Source organism: Propithecus coquereli, unplaced genomic scaffold, assembly GCF_000956105.1.
Source record: "Propithecus coquereli isolate 6110/MARCELLA unplaced genomic scaffold, Pcoq_1.0 Scaffold3, whole genome shotgun sequence".
Taxonomy (NCBI): Eukaryota; Metazoa; Chordata; class Mammalia; order Primates; family Indriidae; genus Propithecus; species Propithecus coquereli.
In genome coordinates, this window is record NW_012148618.1 from 13,790,278 (window position 1) to 13,808,676 (window position 18,399).

General features: G+C 38.7%; 1 protein-coding gene across 1 annotated transcript in view; it reads right to left on the bottom strand.

Annotated features, from left to right (window-relative positions):
- Window positions 1-4,331: 4,331 nt before the first annotated feature.
- Window positions 4,332-18,399, bottom strand: part of TTBK2 (tau tubulin kinase 2) — a 99,380-nt gene continuing 85,312 nt past the window's right edge. The window contains exons 11-14 of the mRNA XM_012649135.1: window positions 16,200-16,411; window positions 13,911-14,499; window positions 8,178-9,451; window positions 4,332-4,901 (exon numbers count right to left, since the gene is read on the bottom strand). Coding sequence (XP_012504589.1) covers window positions 4,439-4,901; window positions 8,178-9,451; window positions 13,911-14,499; window positions 16,200-16,411 — 2,538 coding nt within the window. The 3' untranslated portion in view covers window positions 4,332-4,438. The remainder of the gene's footprint in view (window positions 4,902-8,177; window positions 9,452-13,910; window positions 14,500-16,199; window positions 16,412-18,399) is intronic.

The window sequence follows — 18,399 nt, forward strand, 5'->3', positions numbered from 1 at the left end:
AAAATGCATCTGTGGTTTCCGAACTTGGGTATATATTGACATGTAAGGAATACCACAGAAGTTACATGCCTTAATCCTGAAATACTTTTTCATAGATAGGTAGGTATTCTGCTAATATACTGTCTACAGAACCAAACTCAAGAAAGTTAAACAGTGCAATAGTAGCTGTCCACCATTCTACCTCCTCAGAGATACAGGTGCTAAAGTATCTCTCCCCTTAGGCAAATCCCAACACATCTATGGTAAATACACATAAACAGAAATGGGCAGATTTTAACAGAGTAAATGCAAACAACTTAATTCCAAAATATATGAACAATAACAGAAGAAATGGTTCTCTAACATATGACATGTTTTGATAGATATAAAGGAATGGAAAAAGTTTTTAAAATATTGAAAAATTCTGATCTCCAAGACTAAATCTAGACTTATCTACAAATAGATATATTTTCAAATAGCCAGAGTAAGATGCATTTTTTTTCCTAAGTCTCACTAAATTCTGAATTCTGGATCCTGTTTCTCTTGTCACCAATTCCTAATGTTAGATTAGGAACATAAAATCATCTGCTCTTGAGAAAAAAGCATCTGTTTTTAATTCAAATCTATTGGGTATAGAAAAACTAATTATGGTTTTAACTATCTGTGTGTGGGTTTATAAAACATGCACCAATGTACACTTTTCCCTTGTAGATTGAATGCAACCATAGAAACATTAGAATAAAAATCTGTGGCCTGGAAGGAATCTCTGGTGACTACTGAAGAACCTCAAAGTTCCCACTGTGGCTAGGGGCTAAACAGAAAGAGATACTGCACATCTAGAACACTGAATTAGTAAGCAGCTGAGATTTGTTTAGTATTTGAAAGCAAATGATATAAAGTGGATAATGACTATAGTGGGTCTCAATTACCATTCTGCTACTTATTTAGGACTTGATTAACTTGGCAACTTTTACAAAAAACATTCACTTCACAACATGCAACTTAAAAAACAGTAAATGTAACTATGCCACTATTAGCAAGGCCAGCTTGCATACCAGAGTTGAGAATGAGAGTGCTTGCTTGCCTAGGGCTTAACATTCAAAGATATTTGTAATCTGTATTTTAAGGTTAAATTTGAAATGACTCAATTTTCCTTCTTTGTTCACTATACATTAAAGTTAAATGCCTTTAAGCTGTGCAAGAGATTACTATGTGGGATTTTAATATTTCAACCAATCCATCCACCCAGGAGATTTGGCAGCATAATTTAGGAGGAATGTTACCTAAAGGTATTGAGCTGTTGCCATTTCTATCTTCCGTTCCACCCAAGTAATTCCAGGGACCAGGCAGAGGCAAGTTTAACTAGGTAACCAGCCATTCTGTTGCGACAGAAGAAACTAAGAGGTACTTGATTTTCAAAAGACAATTTTAACTTCTGCTCCATACTACTTTTAGTATACAGTTTGGCTTGACTTTAAAGGCATGTCCGTCATCTTAGGTAGAAAAACCAAATTGGTTTAAAATTACTTGGATGATCTATGTCACTAATTTCTGAAATATGCTGTCACTAAAAAACTCAAAAATAAATAAATAATAAAGAACTAAAAAAAAAAAAAAAAAAAAAAACCCAAACCAAAAACCTCATTCTCTGTATCATACTTTAAAATAAAACAAAAATAAAAATCTTTGTGCCCAAAGTGCTTGCTCAGGGCTGCCAACTTCTATTTTTAGCCTGAGCAACATCTAACATCTAAAAGCACAAACTATGCTTTTAAAAACCATAAAGTAAATCTCTGTATGTAAGACAGTACTTCTAAGCGGACCTAGTGATACATAAGATATAATTAGTCTGTTTTCTTTGAAAGTATCTGAGTAGAAACATCTTTGGTTAACTCTTTCCTCTACAGGCAAAATAAAATATTCTTACACAATGAGGTTGTTTATCTTGAGTTTGTCAATTCCATTTAGAAAAGGGGGCAACACAGTGGGAAGGTTGGGAGAAAAATGTAAGGAAGAGACAGAGAGAGAGAGAAAACGTTCAGTTGCCACGTTGCCCTCACTGTCAGTTTTGACTGCCAGCACAGAAATGCTGGTAAGAAATAAAATCCCACACATACCACAGTTGCAGCTTTATCAGCTTTTCCAATGGTTACTATTAGCACACTTCTGATGAGAGGCATCAGGATTTAAAGCCAGCTACTTTTTAGCATAATGTAACTAATACAACAGGAAAAAGATAATTTATTAATTACCCGCCCTACTGTCCCCTACAAAAAAAGTGAGGTGAAAAGAGGAAAGTAGAATGGCAATTTTTAAGAAACATTTAAAAAATCTACTTATATCAGATCCATGATTATCAACCCAGTTTATCCACTCCAACCATAAGGATAAAACTATGTGATGACTAACATGACAAATCATTGAACCAGTATTACAAGCATGTCCCAGTCAATTTTTTCCCCTGATAAAATCTTTTTTAAATGAAAAATAACCTATCTTGGCTTGTTAAAGACTGCCAAACCTTGCATTACACACAAGGAAGGCAAGAAGAATCTGAGGTGTCACATGCCAAGAACATATTTTCAGAAAATGAAGATAGGCAAGGCCCAAGTGTACACGAGGCACACAATAGAAAAGGAATTTTGCCACCTGTCATCCTGAAATTACAAATGGAGAATGAGAAAGAATGAGTTTATATAAGCATATGTCTCTCTCTATATTTATAAATATTTATATAATTTACCATGAAGACATGCAAATAGTGTTATAGCAACTATTATACAATATAATACACGACAGGTCTTCAATGTTACAGTTGCTTTAGATAAATAGCAGATATGTCTTATCTATTGCATTCCCCTGTAGTGTTTGCAACTGAAGAGAAATTAAGATTCCACACTAGGCTACGTTTCTTACAAGAGACCTTATATGCCTCAATAGTGTTTTGAGTTTGTTTTTTAAAAAGCTCAACACAGATAAAGAGAACAAGTTCAGTGCAGCTTCAGGGCAGCTTTGATGCAGCATTAGAATATGTTCACTTGGTGAGGAAATGTATTTCTTTCTTTTTTTGTTTTCCAATTCAACCATATTAGATTTGGCAGCAAACACAAGGTCAAACAGAAAGCACAGATGTTTGCTAGAAGGCAAATTTCAACAGTAAGCAGACCAATTTACCTGACCTTAATAAGGTCTTTACAACACAAAACACCTCGAGAGTATAAAAAAGCCCATTTAAAAAGTCTGGTATATTTTAATTTTGCCTCATTCCTGTTAGCAGAAGAGTGACATTAAAACAAATATGATCTTCCTTATAGCTTTGTAAATGGGATTACATAGAAATCAGGCCAAGAGGCCCAAGTATTGAACTAAACTATAGGAGAAGCAGGTAATAAAACATTAAAAGAAAAATATTCAGGCTAAATTTATTTCCCCAGATATTCATTTCTTATTGGCCAAATGTATAAAATACAAACCTCAGTAACATTATATTTTTCTTTCTAAATCTCTAAAGTGCTTCCCTGGTATTATCTTGGAGGTTGACATTAGAAATAGTTCATACCTAGAAGACGTAAGGAAGCATTTTATTCTGGTCAGTTTTCCTTCTACAAGGAGGAAACTTAACAGGGAGGAAGAAGGTTCTTCTATCTTAAAGGATATTGCCCCACATTTTAACCCTCTTTCCCTAAACACTAAAGCCTGCAAAGTAGCTCTAATTAGACTTTTCTTTCCTTCATGTACGTTTCTCAGTTATCTTTCGCAATAAAAATGTACTAGGTTAGGACTGTTGCTCCCTCCCCCAAAAATATTAGAGGGCTAAAAAAAGGTAATTGGATTTGAAATTCTGTTAGGATGTATTGTTAAAATAAAAGAAGAGGGACTGAATCAGGCAAGAAACACTGACTTTTAAAAATGTGAAATCCAGGGAGGGTACTAGGAATGACGCAAAGTGAAGGTGTGAATTCTCCGTACACTAAATAAACACACAAATCAAATGTACATGAGTCCTGGCTCCCTGGCAACAGACTTCTTACGTAATTTAATATCTGAACAATGACTCTCCAGGGTTGGGAAGTTTTGAATGAAAATACCAAACAAGAAGTTTCACTTTTGCTATATAATCTTTGAGTAGAGGCTTAAAAAATTAGGCAAAACCCCTTAAAATTCCATTCTAACTCCTAAACAGCAGCTAAAAAATGAGAGCTCATTTAATGAGTTTCTCCTCCTTGGATTTTGCTGGATTGCCCCTTCCTATACAAAGGCATTCATTCCTGATCTGCTTGCTGCCTGCCATAGGTAATTCCTTATCATACATTTATGTCTTCTTATAAATAATCGATCATGTTACTTTCTTGTGCAAGAGAAGATCAAGACTGATTTTTAAAATAGACAGTACAGGGACACACATGCATCAGGTTTAGGAGGAAGATCTCACACCTTTCATAGAGATGCAGCCCGGCTCCTATCTGCTGAGTTTACTGGCTGGCTTATTCTTCCCTGGGGGGGTTTTAGTGCTGGCTGAGTGGTGGTGGAGGGTGCCGGATCCTTTCAGACCATTCTTGCTGGGTTTGCAATGCTCCTGTTGGCAGGACCTCCTGGAGGAGGAAGATCCTGAGTGGCTGGGAGGTGACTTGCTTCTCCCCAGATGTGGGGATGAACTCCTCTGGTCATGGTGGGGCCGTCCAGCCCTAGATGGTGAGGAACTAGATGTGCGAGGCAAGGATGAACTTCGAGGAGAGGCACTGGGACTCCTGCGAGGGACAACTGGACTCTTGGGTGGTGTTTTTGGATTGTGAGGAGATCCTGGACTCTTGCACTGAGTGGTGCTCCGGGGTTTCTGAGATCCATTTTGAAGAATTTGGGCCAGGCGAGAAAAAAGGTCTGAGTCGGAGTTACTACTCCCTAGGACTTTATATCTGCGTAGCCTTAAAAGAACAGAGAAGATATGTTTTCATTTTAATTCATATTTCAAGTGTGCCTAAAAGTCCCAAATCATAATATGTACGTGTGTGTTGAAATCAGAAAATACAGTAACAAGATACAGAGTTACTCTTTCATGTACTAGTACTAGTTGTATGACCCTGGGCAAATTATTTAACCTCCCCCAGCTTTCAAAGGGAATATCACCTGTCTCACAGGGTCACTGAGTAGACCAAGTGCAGGAACCCAAGTACTTAGAGGAATGTCTGCCATGCAGAAGCGCTTAAATGATGCTAGTTGCCTTCCTCCTGTGGCATGCCCGCTCTACTAATTTTAAGATTAACTTAATGAATTGTCTCTAGCATGTTAGCACATGAGAGAGTAAATCAAATTGTATAAGGCTGCTAGGACAGGAATTCTGCAAACATTAAATCCCATAATGTAAGTCTTCCCACTGCACTCACCAATAGTAGGAGCTACAGATAAAAGTACACTCTAACTTCACTCTCTGGACCTCAGTTTCTGCCTCTGTCAATGGCCTGGCATTCAGGAGAGGTGGGTGTGGGCACTGACTGCCTACCTTACTGGCAACTGAGCTTAGGCTTCTGAATTCTCTTTTTTTTTTTTTTTTTTTAGACAGAGTCTCACTGTGTTGCCCCGGGTAGAGGGGCCTGGGCTATTGGTACACAGCATACCATACCAGCAACCTCAAACTCCTGGGCTCAAGCAATCCTTCTGCCTCAGTCTCCCGAGTAGCTGGGACTACCGGCATGTGCCACCATGCCTGGCTAATTTTTTCTATGTATTTTTAGTTGTCCGATTAATTTCTTTCTATTTTTAGTAGAGGCGGGGTCTCGCTCTTGCTCAGGCTGGTTTCGAACTCCTGAGCTCAAACAATCCGCCTGCCTCGGCCTCCCCGAGAGCTAGGATTACAGGCGTGAGCCACCGCGCCTGGCCTAGGCTTCTGAATTCTAAATCTAGAGAGTATTCATATCAGTAGCAATGTCTTTTCTACCATAAATGTCCTTCTGGTTTGGCCTAAGAATCAGATAAAATGGTACATATAAGTGTTTTATAAACTATAAAGCATTCTATAATAGTACTTTAGTGGCAATACTAAATAATGTGATAATAAGGGCCTTAAGGCCCTTCCAATAATAAAACTATGGTAATTAAAAGTGTATAGTAAAGGAATAGACAAATGAATGGAACAGAGCATTGAATCCCGAAAGATCTCCATGTTTCCACGGGAAGTAAGTACTGAGATATCACTACTTAGGAAAAAACCTTCATGCCATATATAACAATAAACTTTAGATGGATTAAAAATCTACACAGAAAACACAAAACTATAAAGGTATCAGAAGAAACTACCTTTTAAAAAAATTTTAGGATTGAAGTGACCTTCTGAAAGATGATCTAAAACACAATTCATAAACATAATCAATTCCATTAACACTAATTTTTCTATCACACAAAAGGTACCATAGTCCAAGTTAAAATTCAAACAACAGACGAGGATAAAATATCTTCAACATATTTTGCAGACAAGGGTGTTAATATTGTAATTAAGCAACCCAATAGAACGTTTGACATGAACACGGCCAGCAACTCATAAAGCATCTCAAGTAAAAATATATATGAAACGATTTGTCTCATGAATAGTCAAATACAATATTAAAACAATGAGATTACCTGCTTGTCAGACTGACTGACCCCACCCCCCCAATTTTTTTTTTTTTTTAAGAAAGAGTCTCGCTCTGTCACCCAAGCTAGGATGCCATGGTGTCAGCCTAGCTCACTGTGACCTCAAACTCCTGAGTTGAAGCAATCCTCCTGCCTCAGCCTATCGAGTAGCTGGGACTACAGGTAGGCGCTACCACACCTGGATAATTTTTTCTGTTTTTAGTTGAGACGGGGTCTCGCTCTTACTCAGGGCTCATGCTGGTCTCGAACTCCTGAGCTCAAGCGATCCTCCTGCCTTGGCCTCTCTGAGTACTAGGATTACAGGTGTGAACCACCACACCTGGTCCTCCCAAAATTTTTTAAAGGGATATTGTCAATTGCTGGTAAGTGTGTGGAGAAGAAACCTCATATACTATTGGTATGAGGATAAATTATTAAAACAAACTTTTGGGGAAGGCACTTTGAATATATAAAAATTTTAAACATACAAACCCTTGCAATTATACTTTTAAGCATCTATCATTTAGAAATGTGGGCAAAGATGCCTGAAAAAAGTCTATGTACAAAGCTATTCCTGCAGCACTGTTTATAAAGCAAAAATGGGCTGAGCGTGGGCTCATGCCTGTAATCCCAACACTTTAGGAGGCTGAGGCGAAACACTTGAGCCCACAAGTTCGAGGCTGCAGTGAGCTGTGATCATGCCACTGTACTCCAGCCTAGGTGACAGAGCGAGATCCTGTCTCTAAAAAAAAAAAACAAAAAATAAATAAAATAAAAGCAAAAATGGAAATAAATGTCCATTAATAAGGAAATGGTTTAATAATTTATAATATATTTAGATCATTAAGGTTTTTTTTCTTTTTTTAGGCCCCAAGATTTACATGGAATCATGAAGTATTATATAGCATTTTTTTTTTTAAAGAGGGAGCTAGTAATGAGACGTAGGGGTCGTGTTTCATTCTTTTACATGTGACCATTCAATTTTCCCAGCACCACTTATTGAATAGGGCTTCTTTTCCCCAGGGTATGCTGTTGTCTGCTTTGTCAAAGATCAGTTGGTTGTAGGTAGATAGTTTCAATAAATGGTGCTGGGAAAATTGGATGACCACATGTAGAAGAATGAAACAGGACCCCTACCTCTCATCACTCACAAAAATTAATTCAAGATAGATAAAAGACTTAAATCTAAAGCATGAAACCAAAAGAATTCTAGAGGAAAATGTGGGAAAAACTTACATGAATAGAAGCTACTCAAAAGAAGAAAGACAAATGGCCAATAAACATATGAAAAAATGCTCAACATCATTAATCATCAGGGAAATGCAAATTAAAACCACAGTGAGATATCACCTTACCCCAGTTAGAATGGCTTTTATTAAAAAGTTCAAAAACAATAGATGCTGGCATGGACGCAGAGGGAAAGGAATGCTTATACACTGTTGGTGGGTCTGCAAATTATTATAGTACAACCTTTATGGAAAACAGTGTGGAGATTCCTTAAAGAACTAGAAGTAGACCTACCATTGACAAATTACAATAAAGCAAATATAGAAATAATGTTATGCACTTAACATAGGGAGAACATACAGCATTACCTGGCTTCTACTCCAGGTCTTGTGGGTGGCTTTCCTGGTGGTGGCCGAGGCAAGAACTGAGATGAAGTTGAGCTATTGGCTTGATCTGCATTGACCCATGAAACTGGCCTTGGAATTTTACTTTTTCTGGACTGGGAGATGACGGGTGACAAAAAGCTATCTTCAGCTGACCTACTCAGGTGAGAATCTACTGCCAGTCTTGAAAACGGAGTGAAGACTTCCTCCTCAGAAAAGGGAGCTGGAACAGTAGCTAGTTTTTCCTCTAGCAATTTATCAGAGGCACTTGAGAGGTCACCAAGGAAAGACTTAAACTGCCTTTTGTCCACTAGAAGCTTGATGATGTCTGGCTGATAAGCTTTCTTTTGGAGGAGCTTTTCTTTTGCAGAGACTGCAGAGGATGATTCAAAGGTTGAGTCTATCTCTTGTGCTAAAACAGGGATTCGGCTGTGTCTAGTTACAAAGGAGGACCTAACCACCTCCTTCCGAGTTGGGGGACAATGTTCATTCTCCGAAACACAATGAAATAGCTCTCCATTTCTAGGGGCAGTTTTCTCTCTCTTACCCCCTTGCTGTAAAAAAGTAGAAAGGTCTCCTTGATGACCTGGCAAGTCTTCACTCTTGATGTCATCATCCTTAGATAGCTTACTTTTTCGCATTGCTGCCACCTGGCCTATCTGTCCTTCAACATGTGAGTCAATGACTCTTGGAGAAATTTCTGAAGTTCCAACTGCCAGAAGTTTCATTATCTCATGATTTTTGTCTTGATTTGGCAACACACTAAAAGTCTGTGCCTTTGTCACATCAAGAGGTTCAGTAGTAGCTGAGTGATCCTTTTCCATAGTTACCAAATCTCCTGGGAGAGGGGAGATCTCAACACAATGCTGCCTTTTACTTAACTTCTCATCTTCATTATCTGACCCTAAAAGAATGCTTTTTTCTTCAGTTTCCCCAGGAAGATTCTCAAATTCTCTCCCAACCAGTCTGTTATGGTATGGACGGTCTTTTGGTCCCAGGTCTTGAGATTTGTCACTTTCTCTAATATTGGGTAATATGTCATGACCAATCTGATCTGTCTGAAGCCCCAAATCTGCTCTGCTTCCTCCGCTAGGAGGTTCACCCTCTGTTACAACCAAGCCAGAGAAGTTATCCCTTGGAGAGTAAAGTTCCACAGTGGGCTCCATGGGCTGAAGATCTTTCTTCTCTAGCTGCTGACCACAGTGAAAGCTTCCTGAAGTTGACTGTGTAGATGCCACAGAAGGTCTAGGAATTGTAATCTGGAGAGTAAGGAGAAAAAATTAAAATGCAATTATGTGAAATACCAATAAAGATGCAGGATTTGAGATTTAATACCTCAAATTCTAATTTATAAGAGGAACAGATATTGACTAGGTCTGCTCAACTCATACTAAGAATGAAAAACTCAATGAATGACACTCAAGCTCCCCCACTCAGGAACTGTGCAGAACAGTCTCCCTCTAGGTTCCCTGCCCCTTCTTTGGCATGCTCTGTGCCCTGGAAGATGGATTTATACTGTCTGGGCTCCCTTGCTTTCTGATTTCTGGTTATATACGCTCAATGGGTGGCAGCAACAGAGAATCAGAAGGTTGGAGGAAAGAGAGGACTGGGTAATGATTCTCTCTGCTTTCTCTCCGGGGGACTACAGCTTTGGTGGTGGCTACACTCCATCATCCTGGCCACAGGCCCTGTCTCATGGTCTCTCTCTCACAGCTATGACTCTCACCAGGTTCTGCTAACAGCCCCTCCTTCTCGCCTTCCAGGACTCATGGTAGGAATGGCTCCCTCTATTGCTCGTCCTGCTGGCTCTCTCAACTCCGCCCACATCTGTAAAAAGTTCCTTACATTAAATGCTCTCTAAGTCCCTTTGAGTGTGCCATCTATTTCCTGCAGAATCCAGATATAAGATTATAGGGAAAAATTATTGGCAAATGATTATTAATTGAGAACCCCAAATTTTCATGCATTTTGTTGTTTTTCATAAATTCTACCTACCAAATAATGTTAGGAATATTATATTTTGCTCTAAGCAAAGCCATACAAAGATTATTTACTAATGTTTCATATCTCCTCTAATTTTTTAAGATTCAAACACATAAGTAAAATTCTGCTTTTACTGAGGTCATTTTGATTCTATGTAAGGTTCAATATCTAATAAGAACATCCTTTCTTAAGATACCTAAAGTAACTTTTCACATCTTCATATTTGTTAAAAAGTGACATGTAAGGAGGCTGCAAATAATTATATAAACTGGCAAGGAAAAAAGCCTTTTTGAGAAATCAAATAAGCTCAAATCACTTAATAAACCTCATTAGTTCTACGAAAACTGTAGAAAATGGTCTGAATTCAATGCAAAATGAATTTGGAGCAGTCATGGGAGATTTGGCTTAGACTCAATTTCTAGTCCAAAGGCACCAAGAAACCTATGTGGTTCCAGGGTCAGCTAAGGTGTTTACATCTATTTCACTTTGTGTCAGAAATATAATTAGTTTCACGGACATGTAAAGCTTGTCCTAAACCCAGGCCAGGGAAAAAACACATAACTAATGTCCTGGAATAGCTCCCAAATGAAACCAGGTCCTGAGGATCTTTCAGGTTAATACAGGACAGACTGTCTGAGTTCACATCTGAACTCTTGCAATAAGCCCAGACCTGTAACGACCTTGGGGAAAAGCATTAAGTTTCACTGGTACTGTTTCTCTTCAGGAAGCCATCTCACACTTGTATCTTTCTTTAATTATTCCAAAATACATTCAAGCAGATGGTAATTTTCTAATATATTTTTTATATGATATTGAAATCTAAAACTTATAGTAATTCACTTTTCAAACTTTACTTTGTAAGATCCAAAAGTGATGATAAGAAAAGCAGCCGTGAAATTTTATTAAATGCCAAATAACAAGGGAGATGAATATGTTCATTCAAAAGAAACCAATAATACTCACCTCATTATTATATGTAATTCCAAGTATATCAGGCCTGCTGGGCCTGCCCTTGGCGAATATGCCCCCCAGGCCAGCCAAGCAGCCACATGCCCACAGTCCCAGCCAGAGTAACAGCCCTGTGACCCTGACCCCAGCAAGCTAAACTCCAAGCTGGCTGATGCACTGTGTGCATACATGTGCCCTTGGTCTGAAAAACAGCCTGGTAAGCTCATCCCTGACAAAGCCATGCCACCACCGCCACAAATTCTTGCAGCCTAGGCCACTGAGATAGTTGCAAATATCACTAGCATGCATTACAACTGAAAAAATTGCACAGAAACTACACTACTGCATCCACCAAGAACTAGAGCCAATGCACCCCACCTAACTGGCAACCCAAGACCCAAGGAATAAGTCTTTCCCTACTAAACCTCTACTTCATAAAATTATAACAGATAACTGTTCACCAGATACATAGAAATCAACATAGAGACATATTAAACATGCAAATATAGGAAACATGACATCTCCAAAGGAACACAGTAATTCTCTAGTAACAGATGCCAATCATAAGGAAATACATGAAATGCCAGGAAAAGAATTCAAAATAATAATCTTAAGAACATGCAGTGAGATACAAGAGAATACAGATAGACAATTCAGTAAAACCAAGAAAACAATTCATGATTTTAATAAGAAATTCAATAAAGAGATAGACATCATAAAAAAGAACTGAGCAGAAATCTTAGGCCTAAAGAATTCAATGAATTAAATAAAAAATACAATTGAGAGTTTCAACAACAGACTAGACTAAGCAGAAGAAAGAATTTCTGAACTTGAAGACAGGTCTTTGAAATAACTCAAGCAGACAAAAAAAAAGGAATGAAGAAAACCTACAGGATTTATTGGATACCATTAAGCAAACAAATAACCTAGGTATAAATGTAACCAAAAAAGTAAAAGGTCTAAATGAGGAAACCTATAAAATGCTAATGAAAGAAATTGAAGAGGACACACACAAAAATGGAAAGCTATCCCATGCTCATGGACTGAAAGAATTAATATTGTTAATTTTGCTAAAATGTCTATACTACCCAAAGTGATCTACACAGCATGATAGAGAGAAAAGAATAAAGTGAACCTGGAAAGGTGGAAAGAGGGAATGAATGGAAAGAGGAAAGGTAGGGTACAAAAAAAGGATAGAATAGGGAGAGAGGGAAGCAGTAGGACCTGCTTTCAGCCCACATGTGGAAAAGAATGCCCTTCAAAGAGGAATAGCTCTGTGCCAAGACACACAGTTTGGGCTAGATTTCAGCTCCAGTTTGATTCCTTGGCTAGGCCCCTTTATGCTGTGAACAACCTAACTGGGAAAGAGGGAAAGACCAACTAACTAACTCTAATTGGGGAAGAAACAGGCAGATATTTATTTCCCTATAAACATTCCCTATAAACAAACAAGCACAGGCAAATTCCTCAGAACTATATACAAAAATGAAATTTCTTTGGTATCTTTTTGTACTGTTTTGCACCTGCATGTGGAATTGTGTTCTAATAGAAAACATTCAGTTTGGGGAACAATGCTGTTTCTGGTGAGATGGAAAGGAGGCAGCTGCTAGATTATGAAATTTAAGGAAACCTGGTAACTCCCACCATAAAAGGACAGATGTACCTGCAGGTGCCTAAGATTTGAGAACCCAGTTCCTTATTGTCTGGGTTCTCTGCCTTTTATTTGCCACCTCTGGCTTTTCCGGGGTTCCTCCTGCTCACACAGTCACCCAGGGGATCACTGCTTACCAATAACAGGGTAACAGGCTCCTGTAGCTGAATGCCTAAGACTGAGAGTAAACAGTAGTGTTTCCTCAAGTTTCATTTGTATCATTACTACCTTTACTTACTTGTTAAAATGAAGGCTACTGAGTTCACTCTACCCTAGACCTACTGAAGCAGAAGTTCTGGAAGTGAAGCCTGGGACTCTGCATTTTAAACAGTGGCTATTAAAGCTGGAAAACTATTGTTTAAGAGTAATGTAAAATATGAGAAATTTCTGGATGGAGTTTATAAAAGAGAAGGGAATAAGCTTAAGCTTAGCAACAGTATACAGTGTAAAGAACAAATCATGAATGGTTAAATGTGCCTTTCCTCACCAAATGCATAGTAAAAAATCTCTAGAATTATGAATTTTTTTTTTCCTCTGGAGACAGAGTCTCGCTCTGTTACCCTGGCTAGAGTGCAGTGGTGTCATCCTAGCTCACAGCAACCTCAAACTCCTGGGCTCAAGCGATCCTCCCGCCTGCATCAGCCTCCCGAGCAGCTGGGTTACAGGTGCGTGCCACCATGCCCAGATAATTTTTGTATTTTTTGTGGAGATGGGGTCTCGCTCTTGCTCAGGCTGGTCTCGAACTCCTAGCTTCAAGTGATCCTCCCACCTTGGCCTCCCAGAGAGCAAGGATTATAGGCGTGAGCTATCTCACTTGGCCATAAAATTTTTGAAAGTCATATTATGTACACACACACATACATAGATAGTTCTTGTGGTCTAATTATAAATGCTATCCTGAAATTAGGTTATAATGACATTTTGTGTATTGAGTTTGATACAATGAAAGGAAACCCCATTTTTGAAAAATTTCATATTGGAGGGCTGACTATGGAACTTAATCCAAACATTACTCCCTATATCCATTTGCCAAAATTAGGCCTCTACTGAAGAATCTTAGTTGATCAACTGTTAGTCCTTTCTTAACAGCACCTTGAATAGATAATGGAAAAAAATGACAGAAACAAATTTCTTACCGCTGTAAGGGGTCCTTCTGCTTGCGCCTCCATCAGACTTGTGGGTGTTGCTGCAATAAACTGACTAGCAGCTCCAGCCTGGAGTTCCAGCCTATCTACATACTGTTCTGAAGCAGCAGAGGCAGGGCAATCCGCAGAAAGTTCTAAGAGCACACCTGAAGCTTCCTTCTTGACATGATCATTTTCTGCCCAAGGGCCTAATTGGAGCTTTTCACCTTGAGGTGATTCCTCCAGGACTTGCAGCACTTCAGGCTCCTCATCAGAAGGGCTTCCAGTTGTTTTATGGCCTAAGGCCTCATTTGTCCTAAAATCCTGAAGGTCCTGCTCCTTGTCTACAATCACCCATTCTTTGGAATCAATCTCTTGCTTGTAAGAGCTCAAGTTAACAGCTATAAAACCATTGCTGCCACCACCATCTGCCTGCTCAGGGGTGTTGGCAGAAGCAGGCTTGGAGGCATCTGGAAGATATTCTTCATCATAGTGCCAGATGTGGTCGGTATGGGACACGGTAGGAACACAAGGCTTATGAAGCAGAACAGGGAGAATAGATTCTTTTCCTGCACTGGAATCTTTCTGCATTTTCTCCAGGCTTAAGGAAATGAAAAGAAGTTACTCAACTGTCTTAGGGAAACATTTATTACACAACATACAAGTTCTATACAAAACTAATATTCATACAAAGATGAGAAAGGAAAATATAGACAAAGCATAAGGAAAGTTTTACAGGGTTGATAATGTTTTTCTCCACTTGCCATAATCTTGCTTTGGAAGATGGAACTCAGCTCTTTCCTCAGCCTGGCCCTTTTAGTTTCCTTCTTTTGTTAGGCTAATTTTTTACCAAACTAAGCTTTTATTCCTATTGCACTCTTTTACTCCCAATCTTAGCCACAGCTCAGAATGTTGAAAACACTGCCCCAACCATAGTTCATTTTTTTGCTCATATTAACATGCAGACATGTGTTTATATAACATAGTTACGAGTCTGAATGAGTACCATGTGAGGAAGAACACACATATGTCAAGGACTGTTTAAGATGGAAGCTAGATTGGAGTAGGTCAGAAATGGCTGAATTGTCTTGGGACACAGTATCTACCATGTTAGTCAAATCCATGGTCCTTCTAACCTATATTTCATTGCCAGTAGTAGCCACCAGAGATGTACCATTGATGGGTGTGACTACTATTAAGGGCACTTAGGTCTTAATACTATTAAAGTCGTTTTTAATTCATAAATATATGCCAAACTCTTTTTAAAGTTTCATTTCTATCTTCTGTTATCAAAATTTGTTATAAGGATAATGTGCCTCATAACCATGAACTATAAACAGTCTTTATCTTTGTACGGCTCTCTAAAGTTCCACCTTGCCTTCTCTCTAGTAGACTGTGAGCTCTGGAGGGCAAGAATGATAAACTTATTTGTATCTACTTTCCTACATCACCTTCCTCATAGAAGGCCTTCATCAAATTGAATTGAACTGCCTGTCCCTTGTGTATAAATTACTTTTTCCCTCCTCCTTGTGTCCCCCTCATCCTTGCCTAATGCCAATTTATCATGCCCTCTCTAACTCTATACCATTGTTTGAAAGAGATCACCTTCCAAAAGAAGTCACTGTAAAATTGTTCATTTAACTTATGAGATTACGAGTTCCCACTGCTCAGCTTCCAGCTTCCAAAGCCAAAGGCTATGCTATCGATTAATAACAATATAAGAAGACAATTCACAGGATAATGATAATTAAAACTACGGATGAAAATGAAAGTTTAATGGAATCAGTGTCAGAAAAATGTAAGAATTTCTTTTTTTTCCTTTCTTTTCTCTTTCTTTCCCTTTCTTTCTTTCTTTCTTTTCTTTCTTTCTTCTCTCCCTCTCTCTCTCTTTCTTTCTTTCTTTCTTTTAGATACTATCTTGCTCTATCTCCCAGGCTAGAGTGCAGTGGCCTCATCATAGTCATAGCTCACAGCAACCTCAAACTCCTGGGTTCAAGCAATCCTCCGCCTCAACCTCCCAAGTAGCTGAAACTACAGGCACACACCACCACACCCAGTTAATTTTTCTACTTTTAGTAGAGATGGGGTCTTGCTCTTGCTCAAGCTGGTCCTGAACTCCTGACCTCAAGCGATCCTCCTGCTTTGGCCTCCCAGAGCACTAGGATTATAGGCGTGAACCACCATGCCCAGCCAAGAATTTCCTATTTGAAAGGCTTTACATAATAATATATAATAACAACAATAATAATGGCATTAAAACCTTAGAAGCTTTAAAAAGAAAGAAAAACTATTTTTTTATACCAGGTCTCAAGAAACTTGTCAGCATCTGGCTTTGGCTCCAGCGTCAGACGTTTTTCCAGCTCGAAGCTGTGAATGGAACGTAACTTTCGTACCAATGGAACATCTCTGTCTGGCTGAGTAATCTCTGAGCGGACACGAATTGGTGAACCAAGGCTTGGAGCATTGAGAATACCATTTGCTTGACCATGACTGTTCTCCTCTTCAGTAGCAGCCTAGACAAAACATAAAATAAAACCATGAAAAACATTCCAGCCAATACACATGGGAGGAATCACTGAAGCTTTCAAAATATTAATAACATAAACAAATGATTACATGTGTTATCAGAAGATTAGGATACTTTGGCTAGTTTACTTCATTACATTCTTGTCTATTAACCCTTTATTTATTCTTTTTTTTTTTTTAGGAGACTGAGTCTTGCTCTGTTGCCTGGGCTAGAGTGCCATGGCATCAGCCTAGCTCATAGCAATCTCAAACTCCTGGGCTCAAGCGATTCTCCTGCCTCAGCCTCCCAAGTAGCTAGGAATACAGGTATGTGCCACCATGCCCGGCTAATTTTTTCTGTTTTTCATTGTCCAGCTAATATCTTTCTATTTTTAGTTGTCCAGCTAATTCCTTTCTATTTTTAGTAGAGAAGGGTCTTACTCTTGCTGAGGCTGGTCTCAAACTCCTGACCTCAAGCGATCCTCCCGCCTTAGCCTCCCAGAGTGCTAGGATTACAGGCATGAGCCACCACGCCCAGCTATTAACCCTTCATTAAATGAGTTTTCTTAATTTATACTCAGTTTTAGTATTATTTTAGTTTTTTATATATTTGGTACAAAGATAATCTAAAAATGTTTAATGACCTTGGATTTTTTTATTATGTCTGACTGGATGTTTGCAGGACCCAATTCCATTAACTTATAACCAAAACCTGGAAAAAATGTTCTGTTTGAGACGTAAGTGGTTGCCAAGCCTGAATCCCCTCACTCCCTCCAAACAACAAAACGCCTGGGGCTATAACAATAAGGAGCTGGGGCAGAGCAGATGGAGGTTGAGCCTGAGGCAGCCCAGAAGGATGGGGCTGTTCTAAGAACAGATGCCTACGGTAGCATAATTATCAGGGAAATCAAGCCTTACACCCAGAGTGTGGTCAGGTAGGGAAGTCTGGGACATCTATTCTTATAAGAGATTCTCAAGAAGATGCCTAACTGGTCTCAAACTGGTGATATACTCTGGCTACCAGCAGAAACAGAAGCCAATCTTCTGTGAAAGAAGGTTTCTCCTAACCTCCAATGTGGGTCTATAGAACTCCCACCAATTATTAATTTATAAGCAAAAAAAAAAAATCAAATACATGAAAAGGCATGCCACTATGACTAAGAGTCAGGTGAAATAATAAATTAAAAAAAATTCAAGTACTATTCAGATGTACGCTGGTGTTCTTTGACTGTTGGTTTTGGATGCCCTAAATTACATATTAACAGAGAACTGACTGTAGCAAAACTAGATGCCCCCACAGGCCCTGATTTTATCTTTTTAATGCTGTTTCATCATTTCAAGGTTTTTTCCTTACGGTTAACCCCTTTTCATCTCCTGAACAAGTTCTTACCATAAGGGGGTTTGAGTGCTATTTTTAGCATGCCTGTGTGAGTGGTGGAGAGTGGCTGGGAATTTCTTTGCCTGCTGTATGAATACACTTCCCTGCAGAGTGTAGAAGGAAGCACTTAATTTTGAGCTGTTCATTTTGGTTAGTAACACTGAAAACATAGCACAGGTGGCTATAATTTTGCACCATGTGAGTGAAAATGTTCTCTTTTCTTTCAACCTCCTTGTTTCGCTGTCTTAAACCTATAAGATGGGAAATTAGAGAAACTGATATTTTAAAATGATCAACTAGTTTAAGAGACTCTTTGAAAAGGAAGCCAAGTTTTCTATATAATCAAATCTGAAATTGTTAGTGATGAGGAAAGATTTATAAATGTAGGGTTCAAATTAATGTAAAACTGGTAGTATTGTCCACTGTGACCATTTATTGCACCTGAATCTTTATTATAACATCATAGTTTCATTACTCTAATTGTGCCTTACCTTTGTAAAAACCTTTACCAGTTATTTAAGATACAGTTTTGCTATTTGACAATTTTTTTTATTTCAGCATATTATGGGGGTACAGATGTTTAGGTTACGTATGTTGCCCTTGCCACCCCCCTCCCCC